The sequence below is a fragment of the Leiobunum rupestre genome, chromosome 7 (genome assembly GCF_980474605.1).
Source record: "Leiobunum rupestre chromosome 7, qqLeiRupe1.1.hap1, whole genome shotgun sequence".
Taxonomy (NCBI): Eukaryota; Metazoa; Arthropoda; class Arachnida; order Opiliones; family Sclerosomatidae; genus Leiobunum; species Leiobunum rupestre.
The window spans coordinates 23,107,197-23,130,838 of record NC_143390.1 but is presented as its reverse complement, the minus strand read 5'-3'; the positions used below and the strand labels follow the sequence as shown (position 1 = coordinate 23,130,838).

At 38.1% G+C, this 23,642-nt stretch overlaps 2 protein-coding genes across 3 annotated transcripts in view; one reads left to right on the top strand and one right to left on the bottom strand.

Annotated features, from left to right (window-relative positions):
• The window catches only part of LOC149935216 (cGMP-specific 3',5'-cyclic phosphodiesterase-like), a 92,093-nt gene extending 72,739 nt beyond the window's left edge, over window positions 1-19,354 (top strand). Inside the window, exons 9-22 of one of the 2 annotated variants that reach the window (XM_090180851.1) lie at window positions 9,436-9,505; window positions 11,754-11,801; window positions 12,664-12,801; window positions 12,869-13,012; window positions 13,093-13,239; window positions 13,411-13,518; window positions 13,582-13,691; window positions 13,767-13,854; window positions 13,928-14,028; window positions 14,618-14,834; window positions 14,895-14,978; window positions 15,049-15,139; window positions 15,225-15,310; window positions 18,807-19,354. In XM_090180851.1, coding sequence (XP_090036977.1) covers window positions 9,436-9,505; window positions 11,754-11,801; window positions 12,664-12,801; window positions 12,869-13,012; window positions 13,093-13,239; window positions 13,411-13,518; window positions 13,582-13,691; window positions 13,767-13,854; window positions 13,928-14,028; window positions 14,618-14,834; window positions 14,895-14,978; window positions 15,049-15,139; window positions 15,225-15,310; window positions 18,807-18,941 — 1,567 coding nt within the window. In that variant the 3' untranslated portion in view covers window positions 18,942-19,354. Of the gene's footprint in view, window positions 1-9,435; window positions 9,506-11,753; window positions 11,802-12,663; window positions 12,802-12,868; window positions 13,013-13,092; window positions 13,240-13,410; window positions 13,519-13,581; window positions 13,692-13,766; window positions 13,855-13,927; window positions 14,029-14,617; window positions 14,835-14,894; window positions 14,979-15,048; window positions 15,140-15,224; window positions 15,328-18,806 lie in introns of both variants that reach the window. The other variant, XM_090180852.1, reaches the window with a different exon arrangement.
• A 12-nt stretch (window positions 19,355-19,366) lies between these two features.
• Window positions 19,367-21,053, bottom strand: LOC149935215 (protein FRA10AC1 homolog). The gene is made up of 12 exons (XM_090180849.1): window positions 21,014-21,053; window positions 20,932-20,965; window positions 20,799-20,860; window positions 20,648-20,737; window positions 20,539-20,584; window positions 20,388-20,464; window positions 20,243-20,323; window positions 20,100-20,184; window positions 19,997-20,042; window positions 19,827-19,940; window positions 19,654-19,761; window positions 19,367-19,601 (listed from the first exon to the last, which is right to left on the bottom strand). Exons 2-12 carry the CDS (start codon window positions 20,959-20,961, stop codon window positions 19,447-19,449), a joined length of 894 nt encoding a protein of 297 aa, XP_090036975.1. The 5' UTR covers window positions 20,962-20,965; window positions 21,014-21,053; the 3' UTR covers window positions 19,367-19,446.
• Between the last annotated feature and the right edge of the window lie 2,589 nt (window positions 21,054-23,642).

Genomic DNA, 23,642 nt, shown 5'->3' with positions numbered 1-23,642 from the left:
TAGTTCTGGGCCTCAAGAGTTTCGTTTCTACTTTTTCAGTATACCTCGTTTACCCTGAGCTGCACGGGCCCCTGAGCTGCACGGGCCCTGGTAATTGGTACCAGCTTCCATAGTAAATTATCGTGCTAAAATCAGGTTTTTTTTATGTAAATCGTATTTTTATTGATTATAATCGACTTTTTATTTTATTATAGTTTTCATAATTAAGAAGTATTTTTTAATGTTTTAATTGGTAATGCGAGTTTCGCTTTAATGTAAACTTAATTTAAAATATTAATCTTAATTAAATTTAAATATTTAAAAACTAAATTTAATTTTCAGCTTATTTTTTTACATTTTCATAAATAAATTAGTGTTGTAAGTCAGAAAATTTTCCGCGGAAAATGACCGAGACCTTTTTTCCGGAAACTTTTCCGTATTTTTCCGGAAAAAAAAGTTTTAATTCCATGATTAGTCTAATATATTGTTTGCAAATTTCAATAAAGTGGCATTTTTGTCTAATTTTTTCGAATCTAAAAGTAAAACTAGTTTAAACTGATTAAAAATGTAACACTATTAATGTTTTGTAGAATGTTTACTGATATTAGACATTTTATATAAATTAAAAGTTAAAAACATTAAAAACCCTTAAAAAGTAATTTATGTTTCAATTTTTTATTTTTCCGGTAAATTAACAACACTAAAATAAATTAAATTATAATAAACCAGGGGTCCGACACTTGCAAATTTTGCGGACGGGATTTTGAATCTTAAAGATTTTGAGATTTTGGGTCCTGTTTTTCGCACAGATTTCGCGATTTATTTCAAGATTTCTAAAATCATTTTTCTCTAGAGTGTACGGGATTTTAGCCAATGTTCGACCCCTCAATAATAGGTGATTTATATCAATGGTTATAAACCGCGTTTCGAATGATAAGACTAAAAACCTGCGTTTCGAATGATAAGACTAGAAACCGCGTATAGAATAACAAGACTAGAAACCGCGTATAGAATAAGAAGACTAGAAACCCGCGTTTCGAATGATAAGACTAGAAAGCGCGTTTAGTATAATAGGACTAGAAAGCGCGTTTAGTATAATAGGACTAGAAAACGCGTTTAGTATAATAAGACTAGAAAGCGCGTTTAGTATATAATAAGACTATATAGAAAGCGCGTATAGGAGGGGTTATACAACCACCGTGGCCTGCGAACGCGTTCGCATATTCGAGGTAAAGGGTAATCACTGCGTACGCAGTTTCTTAGAATCAGGGAAAAGATTTTTCCAAAAACGCCCTCTTTTTGTCATTGGGTGTAGTATAATTTTATAATCGGCCGGGATTCGAACCCGAGCCCTCTCGAGCGACAGGTTAGCGTTCTACCGCAGAACAACGGATACAGTTACGCTTCAAATTTTGGCTTGCCAACTTGTTCGAATTAAAATCGAAAAATATGTACAGCCAAGTGCACATCAATAGGATAATGGTACGTCGTAGCTTTAGCCATGTCTAACATGTTGATACAATTTATTATCTATACGAAAAAAAGCATGAGGTGAAAGCGCCAAGTCCATATGGATCCAGGGTGAAACTTTCCAGATTTTGTAAATCTCTGCAAATTGGATTTATTTTTAATCTAAATTCATCTCAATATACGAATAGTAATGGACTTCCTAGTAAAGCTCAAACGCCCTCGAGAATATTTCAGTGATGTAAGCCTCCCACGATGAAATTCCCGCGAGAAATAACGAAATAGAATACCGCTCCAAGTTTCGAGACCTTTCCTGGGAAAAGTTCAAGTTGGCGTAATGGGTTCGCCTAGCGGATAAAAATTCGCGTGGGGGGATGAGTTTTGTCAGGTATGAATTTGAAAACCTCTCCCGCAAAACCGGCGGAAAATTAGTTTTCCACTTCGATAATCTTTTGGGCTACTCTTTCCCGGTAGGAACCACCTCCCAGAACCCATAAACTGGTCAGGGTGGTGAGGTAGTGGGAGGCGAGGAAAAGCGTTTCCAACTGTCAAAAACATATAATCTTTCGTATACGTGAGGTTAAACCTCTGCCTTACTACGTAAGATTTCTGGTAGGCGCCTGGAGTTGGGCTTTCCCCTCCAGCCATCTCCCCCCTCTCTCTTTTCGAATTAAATTAAACACGCCGCGTGGTTAATCTTTCATTTCACAGACCGGCTTTCGCACCCCCTGCGACTCTTCTTCGGCCAGTCTCTCTAGGCGATCGTGTTCTCACTGGGTTTGCCCCTTATTAATTTTTACCTTCTATCGGCGGCGGCAGTGCGAAGGGCCATTTGAACTAAGGGAAACCGCTACCGAAACTATTCGCTAATGGTAAATATTTCGGGCGGTTCTGGCTCGCCAATCCCCGAGGGAATGTTCGGAGCGCATCAACGGCGGGGACTGTTATTTCGATGGCTTGGCATTTTCCATATTTATCGTATCAAATGATGATTTGGCTTCTTCCGGGATACGGGTCGATTGGAGACGCGCCGCAATCGACCTGTTGCAAATTACGACATGGCTTTTCTACTTTTAGAGCTCCTGTCTGACCATAAGTCACTCCTATCTTACCTTGGAGGGCCGCTGAAACTCAGTTGTCGAAGTTGGAGTTATTTTCGCCTCGCGATATCTCACAGCGATGCGAAGGCAACTATGGCAAAATAATAATATAGTAGCCTATAGGCTGGTTTTCAGTAGGATAGAAACGCAACGACGCAAAAATATTGTATTAGGCCTAACGGTTTCACTAAGACCGAAACGCAACGACGGCGAGGGCAGACGCAAAAATATTGTATTAGGCCTAACGGTTTCACTAGGACAGAAACGCAACGACGGCGAGGGCAGACGCAAAAATATTGTATTAGGCCTAACGGGGATTTTTTGCGTCGAAGCTAACCGTCATCATGAAAGTATTCATTTCAACCATGAATATCGAACTATATCATAACCCTTTCTACCATCTGGGGCTAAGATGGGCGGTTCCTTTCTGCGTTTTACGTAATCACTTGAGCCAATCAGGAGACAGACATTTGTCATTGACTCGATCCGCAAAGTTTCCGGGATTGCGCGATTTAACCGGCGAAGTAAATTACATTGAATTGACGGATTTTGAAATGACGTTTTAGCGCGCGACACTACAGGTACATGTCTTGGGCACATAGCCTTCTTTGTGTACTTTTTTGACCATAACATGTAGAGGTATTTTCACGCGCAAAATGAATTTTAAAAGCCGTCAATTGGGCTATCGGTAAGAAAGCTCGTGCTATCGTCGCGAGAGCCATTGTCTCCTGCTTAAAAACTATACTAAAAGTCACCAACAGATGGTTTCTAAAGACTACGGCCTGCGGAAAGGTCAAGCACTTAGTACTAAAATGCTAAGAGAGCTCGCGCTCTTGGTCACGTGCCTTCCTCGGTGTCTGCTAGGTGTCAATTCCGTATTTTATGTTAGGCTTAGACGCCCCGAAATTTATCTAGACCTTTATATACATTTCTTATATCTATGGTCGGCACACTCAGCCGTCAACTCTATCATTATACGGGTGGCGCCATCTATCAATTTCAAAGTATATTAGTACTATTAATTCAATTGTATAGTATATAGTTCCCGCCGCTAACAGCGGATGGCGCCACCGACAAATGATAAAGTTCTCAATTTTGAAAAATTTGTTTCGGGGAAGGCAGATTGAAATTTTCGTTTACTATTCCCAATTCAATGGTAAATGACTAGTGATTCTTAGAAAAATACCTCTACTACTACAAAATCAATTGATAATCATAAATAAATTAATTTGTTATTCATATTCTTACCTATTTTCGTTCAATCAAAAAGATGTGTATTAAAATTTTAGAACCAAAATTTAGCACTAAGCCTTGGCACTGAAAGTTAGTCAAGTTTCAAAACGATTTCCTTCAATACAATTTTTGAGCGGCCTGCTGTTGACCGACGTCATGATAGCCAAGACCCTCCCATCCTAGTGACTGAGGTCAGACTACCTAATGCAGTTCAATATTCATGGTTGAAATGAATACATTCATGCCGTCGTGGCGTTTTAGGCCTAGTGAAAACTAGCCCTTGACCGCGTAGAGATGGCGAGAGGCGAAAATATTCCCGAGCTTAAGAGGCTCTCCAATCTTGTGGTGCGTATTAATCGTGAAATAAAATTAATAAAATTATCAAGTTATGTACTTTTTTAAATAAAAATATAAATTATACTAGCAATTTCTAGGTAAATATTAATTACGGCAACAATTACTCTTATTTATTTCCTGATCTAGATTGGGTTACCTAGATGGCGCTTGCGTCAAATAACCATAGAAATTAGAGAGAGGAACGGAAAGTGTAGCCTCGACATGGCATTTCACGCCTCAAAGCTACGCGGTAGGCCCATTTACTTCCGGTTGCGTTCCGGCTTTCTATTGGCTGATCGAGAAACGAAAATAATTTCACTTTCAGCACTCTCATTATTGGCTGATTAAAATTATTATTTCTTAATCATTGAGCCGGGAATCAGGATTTCGCGGGACGTTGATGAAATTATTGACATTAATTTTATTGGATATTTATTATTATTTATAAGTAATAGATTCTTTAATCAAACATTCCAGAGTTCTGTTTATTATGGTGTTGTAGGAATCTAAACAGAAAACACGTTAATTAAATCTTAAAGCTCGGGCCTTAGCGTTTGACGCAAAAAAATTATTTAAATTTTCTTGTCTGAATTGCATCATATTTATACATTTAATTTGTTCCAATCAACGATAAATTATTTATCGTCGATTGGAACAAATTAAAAGTATAATATTAATCGATAATTTCCAATAAAAATGAAATTGTTGGGCTCTAGATCTATGCGAAGTTGTAGCAGACAACAGAAAAAATTACCGTGTTACGCCACAAACTTTAACCGGAAGAGAGTAGGCCTGATCTACTTGAATTCGGAAATAACAATAGGTGGTTTTTTTTCGCCTGTCCGAGGACAAAAAGTGTAAACTTTTTTCCCTAAAACGTTTTATTCGCCTGTTCTTGGGGTAAGATTTACCCTGTCCCGAATTTTGTTCGCTTGTTCCAAAGCTCAAAGGTTACACTTTTTACTCCTCCTCAAAAGGAAGTGTAGTGGGAGTAATCTAGTAGCGTTTTCCATTTGAATCTGTCTCTGACGTCATAGATCTCGCCCCAATCGACTAGAGTAAAACCGCAAATGGAACATTCCATAAATATATTCCCGTCCCGTGCTTTGTTGTTTTTCGTCCGCTAGTAATTTGAATTTTCGCGTCTTAGTCTGCCATTTGGCCAAAAATCTAAAAAGAACACGCTAAAACTTTCTCCGATCTCGATCTCGATCTCGAACCGTTGATCTGTCGAAATCGGCAGGTCGGTTTCGGGCGATCTCGGAGCACCCGAGAGCGGGAAATGGAACACGCGAAACTTGATCGGAGCATATCCAAGCACGCAAATGGAACATAAAATGTTGATCAGAGCATTGTCCCCCTGGATTAAGATTAATCCAGGGGGCAATGATCAGAGCGATCTAGAGCGCTCGAGATCAGTCAAATGGAAAACGCTATAGCTTATCTTGAAAATTCGTCTGCTTAAATTTCGATTCACGAAAACATGACGAGTTTTGAACATCTTTACATGTGGCAAGCTTTTAATAACGAAAATCCAATAGGGGTTTCTATAAAATACGGGAGGTCATGTGACAATGTTTTGTCTACGTCACTTATCTGTAGATCTTGAAGGTAGAGAGCACGCGCTTAAGTCGCCAGACCCTACGGAATCTGAAGTCCGCGTGCAAGTAAAGCACTTAAATAACTGGTGCTCGTGACGCATATAAAAACATTTTATTTTTGTTTTTTTTATTTTATAGAAATACCTATTGTTAAAGGCTATTTGATGACTTTAAAAGTCGCTTGATGACTTAGGCCTAAGGTATTAGCCTAGCTGATTATTATTATTATTAAATAAATGAGAAAAATGAGTCATATAGCGTTTTCCTTTTGTCTGCTCTCGAGCACTCTAGATCGCTCTGATCAACATTTTATGTTCCATTAGCGTGCTCGGATCTGCTCCGATCAATTTTCGCGTGTTCCATTTCGCGCTTTCGGGTGCTCCGAGATCGCCCAAAACCGATCGGCCGATTTCGACAGATCAACGGATCGAGATCGAGATCGGAGCAAATTTTCGCGTGTTCCTTTTAGATTTTTTTGGCAAAATGGCAGACCGAGACGCGAAAATTCAAATTACAAGCAGACGAAAAACAACAAAGCGCGGGAATATGTTTGTGGAATGTTCCATTTGCCTTTTTACTCTAGACCTCTCTAGTCGATTGGGGCGAGATCTATGACGTCAGAGACAGACTCAGAGTGAATCTTGAGCAATCAAATGGAAAACGCTATTATATTGATGACCTCACCACCGGTCGCCATCTTAAAACAAAACTACGACTGATACGGCAAATAAATAACCTTTCACTATGTTTTTTTCGTCCAGATAGAATTGGAGTAAAATGACGTTCTAGCGAAAAAAACCACCTTTTGAAAGATTTGACTAACCGATGGAGGCCGAATTCTCGCGTTGTCCAACCTCATTTAAAGTTTAACAACCACTCTTCTACGGTTGGGTATTTCGAAATAGATTTTGTTGTGTCAAAGTTGGGCTCTTTTTCTGTCAAAGTATTGGACGTAGAATTCATGCACTGTAGCGAACAACGATTTTTCTACCCTCAGGACCACCGGAAATATCACGTGATCGAATTGACGCAAAAAATTACGTCCACGTAACTTTATAAATTTAAGATAGATTGAACGTAGGAAATCGCTTTCCGTTGCCGTATCTTCAAATAACATTTCGGACTAAATTTCAATCTCAACCTGATATTTTTTTTTTCCTACTTTTATTTGTACGCGGGGGAAGATTTGAGAAAGGGGCTGGTATTCCTGGAAATTTGGTAAAAGTAGGAGATTTCTGGTCTAGGCAATATTCGTGTTCCTTTGAGGAGAAAATGAGGAATTCGATTTGAAAGATCCAACACCGCGTCCATCTTCGTTTTTTGGAAGATTCGGAAACCCGTTTTATTCCCTACTTTAAAGTAAACATATTTTTCCGTGTCAGAGCGATTCTGCAACGTCTAGAATTTGTTAACGTTACGGCGTTGTTGAGGACGCGACACGTTTCGGTGCTGCGAACGCGTGAGTGGTGAATCCCCGAGCAGATGCAGCAGCCTCCGAAAATCAATTTTCTTCGTGTTTTTCCCCTCCCGGTAGCGGAGCAATTTTAAAAGGAGAGAATTGCTATTTATATTTTAAATTGAATCTCCGAGGCTCTTTCCAACGACCCGACACGATGGTTTGACAAAATACACTAGTTTTAATTTTTAAATAATTATACTTAACGGACAGAGCGCCAAAAACGTAATATTATTATAATTTTACATATAAATGTGTTAGTTCGCCCTCAAAATTCGAAATAATTAGGCGTCACGAATCTTGAAAATAGACGCTTCAATAAATGCCGCTCTCTTTTTCTTTCATCCCTCTACGCGCATGCGCGAGTCACTGAATAAAAATAGTGGCGTGTTTATGTTAGTGTTATTTGTAAAGCTAAAGTTGATAGCGCATTCGATATTGAAATATTAAAGGGGAACGGCCAAGCTTTTCCAAATATGGCCTTATTTCCGTATCAAAAGATTAACAAGACGTTCAATATACTAACACGTACCTTTTTTTGTCTTGAAAAAATAGCTTTTGGCCCAAAAAGTTGAAACGAAAAATAACGCCAAGTATTTGGGTTTGAATTTTCGCCGCCATCTTAAGGTGTATCGCCAGCGCCCCTAACCCCGTATGAGCGATTTGCGAACTATCCTAACTTTTAAATTCGCGCAATTTAGGCTTAGGTCTCTTATAAATGGAAAGCGCCGCGCGTGCAAAACTAATTTTTCGCGTCTTCAGCAGCACGCGCTTTTACGTTGTTTTTCCAAGGAGGATAGGAAGGGAGGCGAAGTAGGAGGGATGAACGCGCTAGTATCCTTGTAAGAAGTTTAGCGCGAACTCGGCGGGAAAATTTCGGAAAAATGGCGGCAACACGTAGCGTAGTGGCCGCAATCTTGCCGCAATTTTTCCGAAATTTTCCCGCCGAGCGCGAGCTAAACTTCTTACAAGGATACTGGCGTGTTCATCCCTCCTACTTCGTCTCTCTTCCTATCCTCCTTGGCTTTTCTGTCTCACCGACTTCTCACCAGGTGTTATTTTACTAAAAAATAACCACTCAATATTTTTTGATGCGGTTTTCGCCATAAATTTTAGTTTTTAATGGGCTACAGGTCTATATAACTGGTTAAAGCTTGACCGTTCGCCTTTAAGAAGCGCGCGCTTGAAAATATAACGCTTTAAATTTATAAGTATGTCCTGGCTTTCTGTATTACTACTTCTTGGTAAATCGCTGAACAGGTTTTATTTAAGTGTCTTTTCTAGATTTACCACACATTTATGGTGAACTTCAGAAATAATAATAATTGGTATTTAAGTGGCGTACTTTTGTCGCTAGAGGTCTTTATCCTTTTAGGTATGACGTAAATTCTACATCACTCCACACACTGCTATCAATAACTATATTTAGACTAATATGCCAGTGGCGCCTTCAGGGGGTAGTTAAGATACGCTATGGCCACCTTGAATTTCAAATCCTAGCAAGGGAGTCCAAAAAAATTAAAATAAGCGATAACATTTCGGGGTTAACTTTTAAATTCGTTAAAATTCTACAGAAAATTTTCCGCAAATTGGAAAAATAAAAAATTGAAACATAAATTACTTCATAAGGGTTTTTAATGTTTTTAACTTTTTATCGATATAAAATGTCTAATATAAGTAAACATACTACAAAACATTAATAGTGTTACATTGTTTAATGATTTTAATCAGTTTAAACTAGTCTAGAGGTTTAGTTTTAGATTAGAAAATTTGAGGCGAAAATGACGCATTATTTAAATTTGCAAATTATATATTAGACTAATCATGGAACGAAAACTTTTTTTATTTTTTTCGTAAAAATACGGAAAATTTTCCGACTTACAACACTATCATTTAATATTTCATACGTCAGAATTTCCGATTTGGAGATGATTGTGAATCGCAGACGACCTACTTCACTTCTTTAAAAATTCACGGATGGAGAGCTAGCCAGCCTATTTTTGGTAGACGAAAGTTTTGGAAAGCTCGTAACCTATAAACCGAGGGCAGGGGAGGGTGGGGGGTGGTGTATGGGTTTGACGTTTTTATGATCGATAACCTCTAGAGGATCCATTTTCCACGAAAAATCCTTGAAATGATCTTGTTTTTCTTCTATATATATTTGTAATATTATATATTTATAACATTTCCTTTTTTCATTTTCCGCGTCCTTCTTTCGGGTTCGACCACGGAACATTCTCTCTTCGGGGTGGAACTCTGTCAGCAAGAGCGATTTGACGGCTCTCAGCGCCTCCCATCTCTGCTACGCTCGACACGTGGCCGTCACTGGGCAGGTCAGAAAATGATCTGCAATTTTCTATACAATTTTCTTTTCTCTTTCTTTCCACTTTCTACTATTCTCCATCTTTTTTAACCCTTGGTCAGAAAGCGGGGAGGGGTAGCGGGAGACGCCAAACGCCTCACTCAAAATCAGTTTCCCAAAACTTCCCTAATAATCCGATTTCTATTCGCGACCGAAAACTATCGCAACGCCCCATTTGGTTCGCCATTGAAACCTTGATAGGTAGCGTCTAAACATGGACCAAGCATGGACTAACAAAACGTATGGACCCAGAATCTAAAAAGCACGCGTTAATACTGGGAATAGGAAAATCACGGCTAATTTTAGTTCAATGTGGACAAACTTGGCGTCGCTGAAGTCGATTTCCGGCGTAGTTTCGTAGAGAAGCTGGAGCGTTCACGTTCAATTTTGACAAAATGGCGGCGTTTTTGTCGGTTAAATGATTAGGTTTAGTAAGTTTTAGACCTTTTATTTTGGAAATTGGGCCTTTAAAAGGTAATTAACCATTGTGTTAAGTAAAAATAATAGGTAAGCAGCGTATGGCTGAGTTTTAATCAAATTTACTGGAATCCATTTCATTTCTAAACTTAAAATATTTCATGAACTAAGCCTAACCTAACTTTCTCGCACGTACTGTCTCTTAAGCCCCAACTCGCAGTGATAGTTTAACCACCGTTTATATATTTACACAGGCAGGGGCGTAGGAACGTTCTAGAAGTTGGAGGGGGCAAAGTGAAACCAAAAGAAGTCTGGAGAATGGTTTTGAATTTTTAATGGTCTGTAGCTTCCCCGAATGCATTTTTACATTTTTCTACTATATACATTGGCGGGAAAAGACTGAAATTTAAACACAGTTGAGGTTCTATAAGCTTTATATGCTTTCCAAATGATAATTGGAGCCTTGCGAAGATTTCAACTGACCAAAAAGTTGGAGGGGGCAATAACATTAGTTGCCCCTCCCAGTAAAAATCTAGGGAGGGGCATTGCCCCCCTGGCCCCCCCTGGTTCCTACGCCCCTGTAAACAGGTTAGACTACTTGTACCTTCATACGTGCTAGCGTTTTGAGCCTCTTACGTTCTTCTGACAGGAAACCCTGTTTTCTACTATGCTACTGGTACGCCCTCTAATGTATATAAACAGTACTAATTAATTTATTATAAATTAATTTTTTATAAATTTTAATTATAAATACACTAATGAGCTACCGTATTTATAATTTGATAATATGTATTTTAAAATTTATTAATTATCTACGATACATTTAAATTTAAAATATAGGTGGCGCGCAATTTATAAATATAAATATTATTTTAATAATAGTTGATTATAGTTCAGAAACTTTACACAAGCCGGCGCTGTAGGCGCGAAGTAAATTTTTTCAAATTCTCTAAACGCGGGAGTAGCTCATAAGCGTCTATCTCTGAGCCGAAGTAGTCTAACCTGTGTAAATATATAAACCGTGGTTTAACAGAGTTCTTGAGGCGCTTCAAAGCGGCTAATGTACCTCAGTACGCCTTCCGATTTAGGCCACTCCTACCGTGTCAAAATATCCTTAAATTCTTGGTCCATGGTCTAAATCAGACGCTATTAGTTTTTCCTCGTCGATATTGGTAAATTTTACTTTATAAATAATGAGACTTGCATTTTAATATAATATTTACATCGTTAATTTAAGAAAAACCGTTCTTATGACTTTTTAATTTTCCAGTAGCAGACGCTAGATCATAGGCGCTTCTTCGGAGAAGCTAGCCCCGTTACGCCACCTAGACTCGTTTCGGTAGCGAATAGTCGTTTAAAATAAGTATGCCAATTTTAGAAAAAACGCGAAGTTGAGCTACAAGGGTTTAGGTTTAGCAATTTTCGTAGCTTGCCCCTAAATATTTTTCATTAGTTTTTTTTGTCGAGGCATACTTATTTTTAATAAACCAAAATGCCGCTGATGCGAAAAGTAAAGTATAATATTTTTAGCTTGCGTTATTATTAATATTTGATGGTATTCGTAGCTAGAAAATCTTTTTTCCATTCTAAAATTATTGTGTATTTTTATTGTAAATTTTTTTCCATTTCTTTCGAAATGAACTAAAACATTATGTATGAAAAATACAAAGTCGGTCGCCCAAAAAATGTTATTTCTTCTTTTCTCCCCCCCCCCTCTTCTCTCTCTCTCTCTCTCTTCTCTCTCTTCTTTTTCTTTTTGTTTTGTTTCTCAATTTATGCGAGCTAAGGGCTGCCATTTTCAGACTTATAACTGGCTGGGACAGCCCGATCCTTCCGGAGACGACACGCCGGTTAGTATACGCGTTATTATTTTTTGCGTCTCCCTACCAGTGATGGGCGCGCTCCTCTCAATTTGAGCGAAATTGAGCGGTAAAATATATTTTTAAAAGAGAGGAGCGAAAATATTAACACTCAAAAATGAGCGAAAAAAGACGAGATAATAGACGCTTAAATAAAACATCTTCAAGGAAATCGCCAAGAAGTAATATTTCCGAGAGCCAGGACCTGCAAGTTACTGTTTAGTGCTGGTTGAAATCATTGAGTTGAGAATAATATAGAGCCCCAGAGCGGATTTCCTCCATAGGCTTTCAGCTTAGCATTAGTGACAACGGGACTGAAAATCAAGGAACTTTATCATTCACCTTCTACAATGCATTCTCGTCTGGCGCCAGACTGCGCGCGCATGCAAGTCCACGAGACATTAATGCTCTGTCAAAGGCTGTTTAATATTGTCAACAGAAGGCGCCAGGCGTACTTTGATCAAGTTCCTTGATTTTCAGTCGCGTTCCCACTAATGGTAAGCTTAAAGCCTATGGAGAAAATCCGCTCAACTCAATGGTGGAAATAATGGAAACTTTACAACAGGACGTCGAGTTTTTGCTAAGCCTTAATATGTTTAAAAACGCCACCTGGTTTAATGGAAACACAACAATACCTTACAGGTGAGAAGTTTCCATTATTTCAACAAGCACTATGGCTCTCGGAAATATTACTTAATGGTGATTTCATAGAAGATGTTTTATTGGAGCGTCTATAGCGAAAATTTCTCGAGCGCGAGCCCCTATCACTGTCCCTACTCGTTTGTAGTGGGAGAAAAAACTAACCGCCGACGGTAGTCTAAAAAGTGAATTATCTTTTTCAATTGACGAATAGAACAACGTCCAGAGTACGGGCAGCAACGTTTTATCTTTGCCCATTTTCAACAGCGAGGGTAAAGTGATCGGCGTCTCGCAATTAGTGGATAAAATCAACGGCGAAGCCTTCAGCGAAGTGGACATCAGTACGTTTGAAGTACGTAAACCGACGCTAACTCAATTTACTTAGTTTCGATTTACCAATTTCGCTGATTTGCTTTCAGGCATTCTCCATTTTCTGCGGCCTGGGAATTCATAACACGCAGATGTACGAAGGCGCCATCAAACTGATGGCCAAGCAGCGAGTCGCCCTCGAAGTCCTGTCCTACCACGCGTCCTCCTCCTTCGAGGAAATGCAGAGGCTGGCGGTGAGATACTTCGAGTGTTCCCTCTCTCTCTCTCTCTCTATCGGCGAATGGCTGACATCTGATATTTTGAAACAATGCAGCATTCTCACATTCCATCGGCGGAGAAATTCAAATTGTATAGTTTCCAGTTTTCCGATTTGGATTTGTCGGACGAGGAGACGTGTCAAGCCACCATCCGGATGTTCAAGGAACTAGATCTCATCTCCAAGTTTCGAATACAGTACCAGGTAAACGCGTCGTTTTTTTACCTTTTTGGCTAGAAATCTGCGCGCGATTAAGAAGGTCACTCTTATCGCGACGGGGTACTGGGTTTTCAACAGTATTTTTACCGAACGCCCACTGCCCACGTTTCTCCACGGAACCCGTAATTTTCTTTTCTTTGTCATTTGGGGTTAAAGGTCATCTGTCGTTGGGCTCTGAGCGTCAAAAAGAATTACCGGCCTGTCATATATCACAATTGGAGGCACGCATTCAACGTGACGCAAACCATGTTCTCCATGCTTACTGTAAATATAATACCCTCCTCTTTGATTTGAAATTCGCGTTGTAAAGAGTTGTCATTTTGGCAGACGGGTAAAATGGGCCAATTATTTTCCGACATGGAGATTCTAGCCATCCTGGTGGCCTGCTTATGTCACGACCTCGATCATCGAGGGACCAATAACTCTTTTCAAACCAAGTATGGTTGCTTATAGATTAAGATGGCCAAATTCCTTGGAAACCTATAAATAGTGTTTATTTTTTAACTGAACAGAATAGAATCTCCACTTTCAACGTTGTATAGCTCTTCCACGATGGAGCACCATCACTTTGACCAGTGTATTATGATTCTCAACAGCCAAGTTCGTCATCACTTTGAATTTTTGAGCTTTTCGAAGATTTTGCTCAAAACTAATTCTTACGCATTTAATCTAGGGCAATAACATACTGCAGTCACTTTCGTTGGAAGAGTACAAATCTTGCGTCAAGATCATAGAAGCGGCCATTCTGTCCACCGATTTGGCACTCTATTTCAAGTAAAGAACTTCTTTCTCGATTCGAAATTAGAGTAACTAACGAAAGGTCGTTGTTGGGTGGCACTGTGGTTAGCACCTTCGCCTCTCAGTGAGAAGAGCCGGGTTCGATCCCAGCTAAGAGCAACAAACACAGCACTCCACACAAGGAGAACGCAACCCGTCAAAAGTCGTGCATTTTCTCGCGTACATTTTTTATTGGTTAGACGCTTTAGCGCCTGCTGCCGTCGGAAGGGGGAAATTTGGAAATTGTCTTCCCCCCGCCCGTAAAACGTTCAGCGTAAAGGATCGTCCAATGAAATTTGTACACAACACCGCGTTAGCGTGTTTAAAGGCTAGCTGCGTTCTCCTTGTGTTTGTTGCTCCTAGATCCCAGCTTGTGGCATTGGGTGAAAACTCGAAATAACTCCTTCCGCGTTAAGTTTGCGAGTACTCTATCCCCAGAGTTCTTCGCTTTGACCTTCCATAAAAAATTGTTGAGGTTAACGGCAATAGTAATTAGTAAGTTTAGGGAGCTGTTGGTTCGCGCGACATGAATCGCTAGATTACTTAGGGTATTAGCTTATCTGATTACTATTATTTACTTCTTCAGGAAGAAGGACAATTTCCTGCACATAGTGGCCAAAGGCGAACCGGATTGGAAAGACTCTGAGTCCAAGGAATTGTTGCGCGGCATGATGATGACCGCTTGCGACATTTCCGCCATCAGCAAACCGTGGGATGTACAGAAACACGTAGCCGAATTAGTAGCGAGTGAATTCTTCGAACAGGGGGACTTGGAAAAGGTTCAACTCAATGAAAAACCGATTGTAAGAGAGCGTATATTTGAACTTCCTGGCACGCGATAAGATTTAATGTCTTTATTTTAGGCAATGATGGACCGCGAGAAAAAATCAGAGCTTCCTAAAATGCAGGTCGAGTTTATCGACTGTATTTGTTTACCAGTATACAAGGTACTTGATTTATTCATAAACGTGAAAACTAGAGTCTCGGTTACGATGTTTTATTTGGTCATTTTATCAGATCTTGTCCGAAATGTGGCCCGCCATCAAACCATTGTACGAAGGTTGTCTGTCAAACCGAGAACACTGGTTGAAGTTGCAAGAGGAATCTGGTAACGGCCCTTCCCGATTGAATATTATGTCTAGTCGAAGGAGGTGTACCAACAATGATTAATCCCACCATCTTTGCCTTCGCAGAGACTCGCTGCCGTACATCCAACGGGTGCCGAGAGAACAACCGTGAGGAGGACGATTCGGATTGCCAGTCGCTTTCCTTGTCCCAGGTACCACCTCACCTTGAGTACGTGTAGCTTTTTGTCTCGTCTTTCGATTACATTACCTTCTTCGTCCGTTTTATTTTATTTGTTGTGATTGAGTTCGAGTAGAAAAGCTTGTTTCATCACGGCCAACTTTGATCTCTCGCGCTATAGCGGCCAACCCATTCGCCGAAATTCCGTGAACAAGGATTTTCCCGCTATAAACTGTAGGAGTTCAGCGCCACGCTCGTTTTTTAGTTCCACATCTATATGTATATATAGAGTGGGACTATTGTTTTCGTTAGAATGTTGTGAAGTGTCGGCGTCGTCGTCGTCGTCGTCGTCCACATTTGCAACATCTTCCATATCTTTTGAACGGGGTGACATAACCCCACCGTTTTTTCTAAGAATGCTTAATATGGTTGCCACTATCTGCACAACCAAGTTTCACGGGTTAAATTTAGTTAGCGGCGCTCTGCCAGCCCCTTCTATCCGACCCCCCTTAGGCACTTTTAAAAAAAATACGCAGTCTTATTTTAAAAATACGCAGTCTTATTTTAAAAATACGCAGTCTTATTTTAAAAATACGCAGTCTTATTTTAAAAATACGCAGTCTTATTTTAAAAATACGCAGTCTTATAATTTTGGATACGATTGACTTTTAAATTCCGATTATAGCCGTTGATTTACGCACGCTGATTATTACCCAACTGAGTGACTTAAAAATTTTATTTCTTTTTTAAATTACGTATTTACTTTAGCTCTGATGGGTTGCCAGGTTTCGGTGCCCTAGAAAAATTAGTGGCCCTTGGGCGCCGCATAAACCACATTACCGCTGACGTTCGTTTTTGTCTTACGCAGAGTGCGTGATTTACGTATCGAAGCCGCGTATGGCCAGAAGAAATAAATAAGTGTGACACTTAGAGTGCGTGTTTTACGTATCGAAGCCGCGTATGGCCAGAAGTAACAAATAAGTGTGACACTTACTTATCGAAGCCGTGTATGGCCTCAAGTAACAAATAAGTTTGGCACTTACTTATCGAAGCCGTGTATGACCAGAAGTAACAAATAAGTGTGACACTCACTTATCGAAGCCGTGTATTGCCAACGCTATTCGCGTGCGATTTGAGGTATAACTTTGAAACTGGATGTAGTTATTAGGATATGGTCATTGCTGATATTTTACCAGACTTAATTTTAATTTAACCAAGGCTTAGCTTGTTTTGGCCTAATTTTAACGCTATTCGCGTGCGATTTGAAACTTGATGTAGGTATTGCGGATATTTTACCAGACTTAATTTTAAATTAACGAAGGCTTAGCATTTTTACGCAGTCTTGACTGGATTTGAGATACGGGGCTCAAACTTTTAATACATTTAAGAAGCTGAAGTCTGACCCTATGTTTAACTCTTTTAACCCGCGCCAAGGGTTAGTGAGCGTATGCGAATTTTCTTCGTAGTTCCTATGGGATTTGAGATACGGAGCTCAAACTTACAATACAGATAAAGAAGCTTACGTCTGACGTAATGCTTAACCTTTTGACACGCGCCAAGGCTTAGAGAATAATTAATTAATTCATCCATGTGGAACTAATATTACGGCCTTGGCCGACTTGTTTTATTGGCGTCAATGGACTCAATGCAAAAACTATTCTAAAAATGATATTCCGCTAGGGGCGCTCAAACCATACCGCGCGTGATCAAAGTTGGCCATGGTTACATTTTGTTCGGAACACCTTTTAGAGCTTCCCAAGAGTTTGCATTTCAATGTTTTGCATGCTTCATGTCGTGAAAGCGGTAAATTTTCGAAATATTATATAGTCCACGCGGATGGAGACTACCCTAGTTGATTTGTAAAAATTCACAAGCTAAGTATAACTTTTAAAATATCTAAGGTACAATGGCCTTAAGTTTTTCCATAAAAATGCTTGTGACAACTAAAATCGCAAATTTATCTAAATGAGTTAGAGTCAAATTGTTTGACTAAATTCTAGTAACATGTAAGCTAAATATCAAAGGGTTGGAAAGTTTTAAACAAAATGTTTTAAGCAACTATTTGATAAACAGAAATTCGTATAAATCTAGCCTATTTATTGCGTCAAAAAGTTAATGAAACTGATAATGAAACGTAAGATTATAATTATCGCCAGAGGGAAAATGGGGGCTGACATATTAAAAGGGGCCTACTGTGATGACGTCAAAGCCCCTATCTACACAGTTGTCATCCTCACGTGCCAAAAGAGACCCGGTGCTTACCCCCTTTATTTCAGCCCCCATTCTTCTACGAGATATCACAGTGAAGCGTTGTGTTTTATAACTACTAAACCATTCTCTCATCGTGGAGTGATGGAACCTAGGAGCAACACGGAGAACGCAACACGGAGAACGCAACCCGTCAAAAGTCTTGCATTTTCTGGTGTACATTTTTCATTGGTTAGAGGCTTTAGCGCCTGCTGCCGTCGGAAGGGGAAAATTCCGAAATTCCTCCCCCACGCCCGTAAAACGTTCAGCGTAAAGGCTCGTCCAATGAAATTTGTACACAACAAAGCTTTAGCGTGTTTAAAGGCTAGCTGCGTTCTCCTTGTGTTTGTTGCTCCTAGATGGAACATAATCAATCCTATCAGGCGGGTTGTGGTTGTTACCTGATGGTGAAGATTAGTTTATCATAAATTTTGTTTATTTTGAAATAGATTGCATAAAGCTATCTATATCTTCCCATCAATACACCACTTATACATAATATAAAAATGTCTTGGTCTGTCTTCTTTATAAATTTCATGATGGCGGATTCAAAAAGCTCTTTTAAAATCTGCTACGCTTGCCAAACTTGCTCTTACGTCACGATGTCATAGTTTTATTAAAATAGGTGATTCTGAAATATAATTACGACAAATACATGTACAAAAGAGTTATTTTTTGGGGCTGTCTTGGTAATATAGTAGATTTTGGCTCGCTCGATTTTTAACGCGCGTTGAAAATTGTAAAAGAAGCGCCCGCTCAAATACTTTAACCATACTACAGAAAGTAACCAAATCATGTGACCACCGATCATTTTCGGAATCCCACACGCGGTTTGCATCCGAGATTTCTCGCGCCCTAATATTACCAAAGTTAAAGTTGTGACATTCAAACAACGCCACGTTAATTTATAAAAACACTAATTAATTTGTTTTTTGGCGGATTCAAATAAATTCGATCAGTTTATAATAAATTCAAATAACAGTTTTAATTTTTGTTTCATTTTATGTTAGTTGACAAACCCATATTAGGTTGCCATGACAAAATTAATGGCCATTAAAAGGTCTATTATACCCTTGAGTGAGAAGCACCTCGGGTAGTCTCCTTTCAAGTCATTTAAAACTTAATGTAAAGCGAGTAAACCTAACCTGGCTTAAGTTACGTGAATATGATTATGTTGCCTTGTACTTTATCTTTTTTTGGCAGGGAATGGGAAAATTATATCTTTATAATGTTGCAAATACGGTGGTAAATATTAATTTTCCATTGTTTTATCTTGTAAAAAGTCCGGAATGAACGTGGATTGCACCCCTTTCCGAAAGAGCACCTGCTGCAGCGGTGGAAGAGAAGGTCGGAAGGCTTCGCTTCCTAAACGAAATAAGGGTGGGAAATATCGCAGTCGTTTTTGCGAGTTAATTTGATCCCCGAGACTCGCTTCCTTAACAAAGAGTGGGAAATATTGCAGTGGTTTTTGCAAGTGAATTTTCCCCCCACAGACTCCAATAATTTGTAAACCAAAAAAAAAGACAGGATATTCATTTCCATTCAGGAGCGTTGGACGACGTAGAAAAATGAGAAGTAATACTTACTTTCCCCAAAATCACAACAAATCTGTAATTTCTATCTATATTTGTACTTGTATATAAAAATGGTTGACCATGCGTATTCAAAATAGGGAGTACGTCGTCTCTCTAACCCTCCTTCGTGTAAATATTATTCAATATTTCAGTATTATATCGTAAGCTAATAATAAGGCACTTTGTATATTATTACCTTACAAATGTATATATGTACGCCCAGGTATAAATGTTACAATAAATTGTTACAAAATACATTTTTAGGTTTGTCAATTTTTATTCAGACTAACAATTATAAAAAATATATACAATATGTACAAAATCATTTCGTCCGCAACAAAATAAACCTCTATAACAACATATCAGCAAGATAATCTTCAAATTCTTCATCTTTCGATTTTTCTTCATTATTTTTAAGAGGTTCTTTCCAAATCTCTTCAGAACCATTGGAAGGTTCTTCACCTTCATTTGGATTTTCTGTACTTTGACTCGTACTAGGCTCCACTGAGAAAAACAATTAATACCCTGCTATAATTGTGAAACCGTAAAGAATTACCTGATTTTCTCTTTTTCTCCGGCGCAGATTCATTTTCAGTTCTCTTCCTCTTGATTTCTTTCCTTTGCCTTTTATAGTTTAATTTGTACGAGCATTCGGGGCACAGTCCTGAATATGGAGCATGATTTAATTGAAAATATTATTCAAAATTAACCAAGTAAAATTCTACTAACGAAGCTTAACCAAAGCGTTCTTCTTTTCATCACTTTCAATGTAGGCAAAATTAACTTCCCAACTTTTCAAACCTTCTTCTTCGTCACAATGTTTGTTTCCACACATAAACTGACCTATTATATAATCATTTATTTTCACACTTAATTTCTTTAGAGATATTTCTACATACCTTTTCCACTAACAACTTCCTTTTCAATTCTCCATCTCATCGCTATCTAATTGGTCATTTAACAATAAATTACATTTTTTAGCTATAAATAAGAAATTATTACCTTGTTTTCCTTAAAGCGAGATAAATCTGCGATGCAATATTCCTTAAATAGTTTATCGTAGTATTTTTTGGCTAATCTTTGTTCCCTTTAATACAAATACATTTAATTTTAACGTAAAATGAAATGAAATTTCAGGGATTTACCAAGTATCCGTTTGGTCATCATCAGACCATAAAAATTTGTGATTCGCTTTTAGAATGTCATTTTCATTTTTATCATTCTGTCTAAAATTTAAAGATTTGTAAGTAGTAATTAACTAAATTAACTGGTATATATAAGTAAACGGACGTGTCTCTTTTCATCAATGATGTTGCTCCGGCATAACATAATATGTATTCGTTTATGAGTTTCTTATGCCTCGTGTACTGAAAATATTTTTTAAATTTAATTTTGAAACAAATCTTAAAAAAGGATCAAAGTACAATAAACTGAAACTAACTGCATCTAATGAAAGTAAGTGAAATCTTTGATTTCTTCCTTCTTCCCTGAAAAATTTACGTTAAGTATTTTCATTTCTTCAAAGAAAAATTTAATTTTGGTATATCAACCTGCTCCATTCTTGATGGAACACATCTTTGCTAACTTTAGATACAGCATTGGGAATTTTGCTAGGCTTGGCATTAAGTGATTCAATTGCTCTGTCAATTAACGAATGGAATAATTTATTTTCTCTATTATGTTAATATTGGATTCATTTACCTGCTTTGTTCTGCTTCACTTTCCGAATCAAAAGCCGATTCGTAATCTCCCCCTAAGTGAACCTGCCAAATTGAATAGTTTTTAAAAAATTATTAACGAAAGTCAAATTTCAATTAGATTCTGTGGGTATTACATCTTTCAAATTAGGCGCACGATCTTCCATAACGCTGGATAACAAAAATTATATTATAAACCTTACAATTTAAAAAATGTACCCACTATCAAGGAATTTCCAATCAATTTGGTAGAAATAAATTAGTGGTTTTTGAAATCCAACAGATGGCGGTAATATGGGGAAAATAAGAAGCGGGAATTTTCAAAGTTAAAATTTTGTTTCACCCTAAGCCTTAAAATATCAATGTAATTATGAAAAGATAACAAAGTACTTTATCAGTTAATATATTTGATTTTAAAAATATTAAACAAGTGAATAGAGTGGGTAATATCACAGCACATGTTTGTACAAAATTTTAACTAGGAAATGCTTAACATTAATTAATAGTTAGGTTAGCAGTGGTTACTACAAATACGCTGATGGTCGTCTAAGTTCAAGCAAAGGTAATTTAAACTCGTACCCTAGATTCGAAATCATTCTCTCGCGCGTTGCCGATAGCGTTTACCCACTTCCCGCCGGAACTCAGAAAAAATTCGCTCCATGGTTTGCGCCTTACCGCAACCGATGGAGCCCGATTTTTCTGAGGTCAAGTGCCGGGAAAAGGGTAAACGCTTCGTAACAAAACCTTCAATTGGAAAGCTCTCAGTATTCGAATCTAGGGTACGAGTTTAAATTATCTTTGGTTCAAGGTAACTGGTTTATTTTAACTTACGTGGTTTTTTTTTCGCCTGGGAGGCTATTCTCTAATTTATCTCCATCTCACTCTCGATGTCGATCTCGAAGGCGATCACTTCGATCGAGAAGTCATTTCTCGATAAACGCTATTCTATACTTCATCGAAATCGACTTCGAAGTGATATCTTTCTTCCATGGTGATACATCTCGACTCTCGACAAGCGAGTAGACCACGTGGGTTCTACATATTTCCGGTTGTAATCGCGCATAGGCTCTCTATTTTCCGACCAATAAGAATACACCATCACAAAAACAGCTGATTACAAACGCCCATGTTTAGAGAAAGGATATTTATTTTCATTGTAATACTGCAGTATATATTTAAAGTCCAAATAGAGCTCGGCAAAACAGCTAAATTAACCGCTAAAGTTTTGATTAACCATAAAAATTACGATTAACTGTTTATCCATGGATATTATCATATGTAACATAATCACTCATAAGTATGCCATAAAATCATTTTCGTTAATGAAACCTTGTTCACGGAATATGACGAAAATTACGTCACTTACAATTCCGTGACGAAATACGCGTCATCAACTTTACTGATGGGAAACGGAAGTTAGTGAGAATTCCTCGCGCGTTTCTGGCTTTGCCCATGTCAAGTTTAGTTCGTGCCTCGCGATCACATGATTTCATCCATGGTAACCTTTTCAATAGCGCAAGGATTATAAGCATTTTTGCATTTTTGGGTCCGCTTAATGTATGTTCCGCGTAAAACAAGGTCTCATTGAATTTTTTTCAATGGAAATGTTATACAGAGGCATACTTATGAGTAATTATGTTACATATGATATTATCCACGGCTATATAGCAATTTAACATGTCAAATAATCGGGTTTTTTTTTTGGATAATTTTTGTTTGTGGATAAAAATGAATAAAGTTATTATTTCTTATCCAAACGCCGAGCTCTAAGTCCAAAGGATTTATTGTTTGGTCTCTTATAACTCTTTATCTTTGAAAATTACGCCTATTATCGATTTCTAATGCTATATTTAACAATACAAGCCGAGCTATAGTAAGCGCCATTGCTTTTTTCCCTAATGGGTTTGGGTAGTGGTCACTTTTTGGCAACACTGGAGAAGGGGGGAGGAGGCAGTTAAAAAGAACTACTAGCTCGATGATTGGTTGAAACCTCTGTCGAAAGCGATCTCGTAAGCTTCGGACACGACGAGATCGACTTCGAGAAGTCCATCGAATTCGAGTAGCATTTTTCGACATCTCGTGAGAGCGATTCGAGATCGAGAGAGATCTCGATCGAGAAGTGCTTACAGAATAGGGTCCCTGCTTCGCGCTCATAGCGGCCCAGGCAAAGATTTCCTCTCCTATGTATTTTCGCGAATACCTTTTTTTAACACTAGGAGCGCTGTCCGAGCCCCCCCCTTAAATGTAAAAAATCAGCGGGATATTTAATAGTTTTCTATGGCGGTAAATTCAACTAGTTAATCCTTTTTGCATTGTTTTTCAAAAACTTCTGGAAAGTTTGGGATGTACAACTTATGATTTGATCTTTATCTAATAAGTTTTCATTTAATACATTTATTTAATTAAAGTAATATGCTTATATTGAGTTTTATTAGTTCATTGCTAAGCCTAACCAAAGTTTTTCACAGGATTCAAGTTTTTAAGTTTTCAAACCAGTATTTGCATTTATTTTATCAGAATTTTAAATAAACAAGCACAATATTATTTAAAAAATAGCTTTATTATCCTTTAAATTAAGTTCACATTTCTCAAACTTTAGTTTTAAAATATTGCCAATTTTTAAGATGTAAAAATGTATCATTTCATCAGTTTCCAGTTGATGAAAATTTATGCAAATTATGAACTAAGAACATATCTAGAAAAGTTGAGTGTAAGTCGAGCAATAGATATATTTTCAACTCCTGTCATAGCGGCTTTGGAATACCTAATGAACTACCAAGGAAGTCATCCACAAGCGCACAGTTTAAAACAGCGGGTTCAACTATCACTTATATGAAAATTATTCAAA

Excerpts from the sequence above, each read along its gene's own strand:
- LOC149935215 (XM_090180849.1), bottom strand. The coding sequence starts at position 20,961 with ATGGAAGATCGTGCGCCTAATTTGAAAGAT. Across the intron at positions 20,465-20,538 it reads ACTTACTTTCATTAGATGCA|TACACGAGGCATAAGAAACT; the intron begins GTTAGTTTCAGT and ends AAATATTTTCAG. Across the intron at positions 19,602-19,653 it reads GGAGAAAAAGAGAAAATCAG|TGGAGCCTAGTACGAGTCAA; the intron begins GTAATTCTTTAC and ends TGTTTTTCTCAG.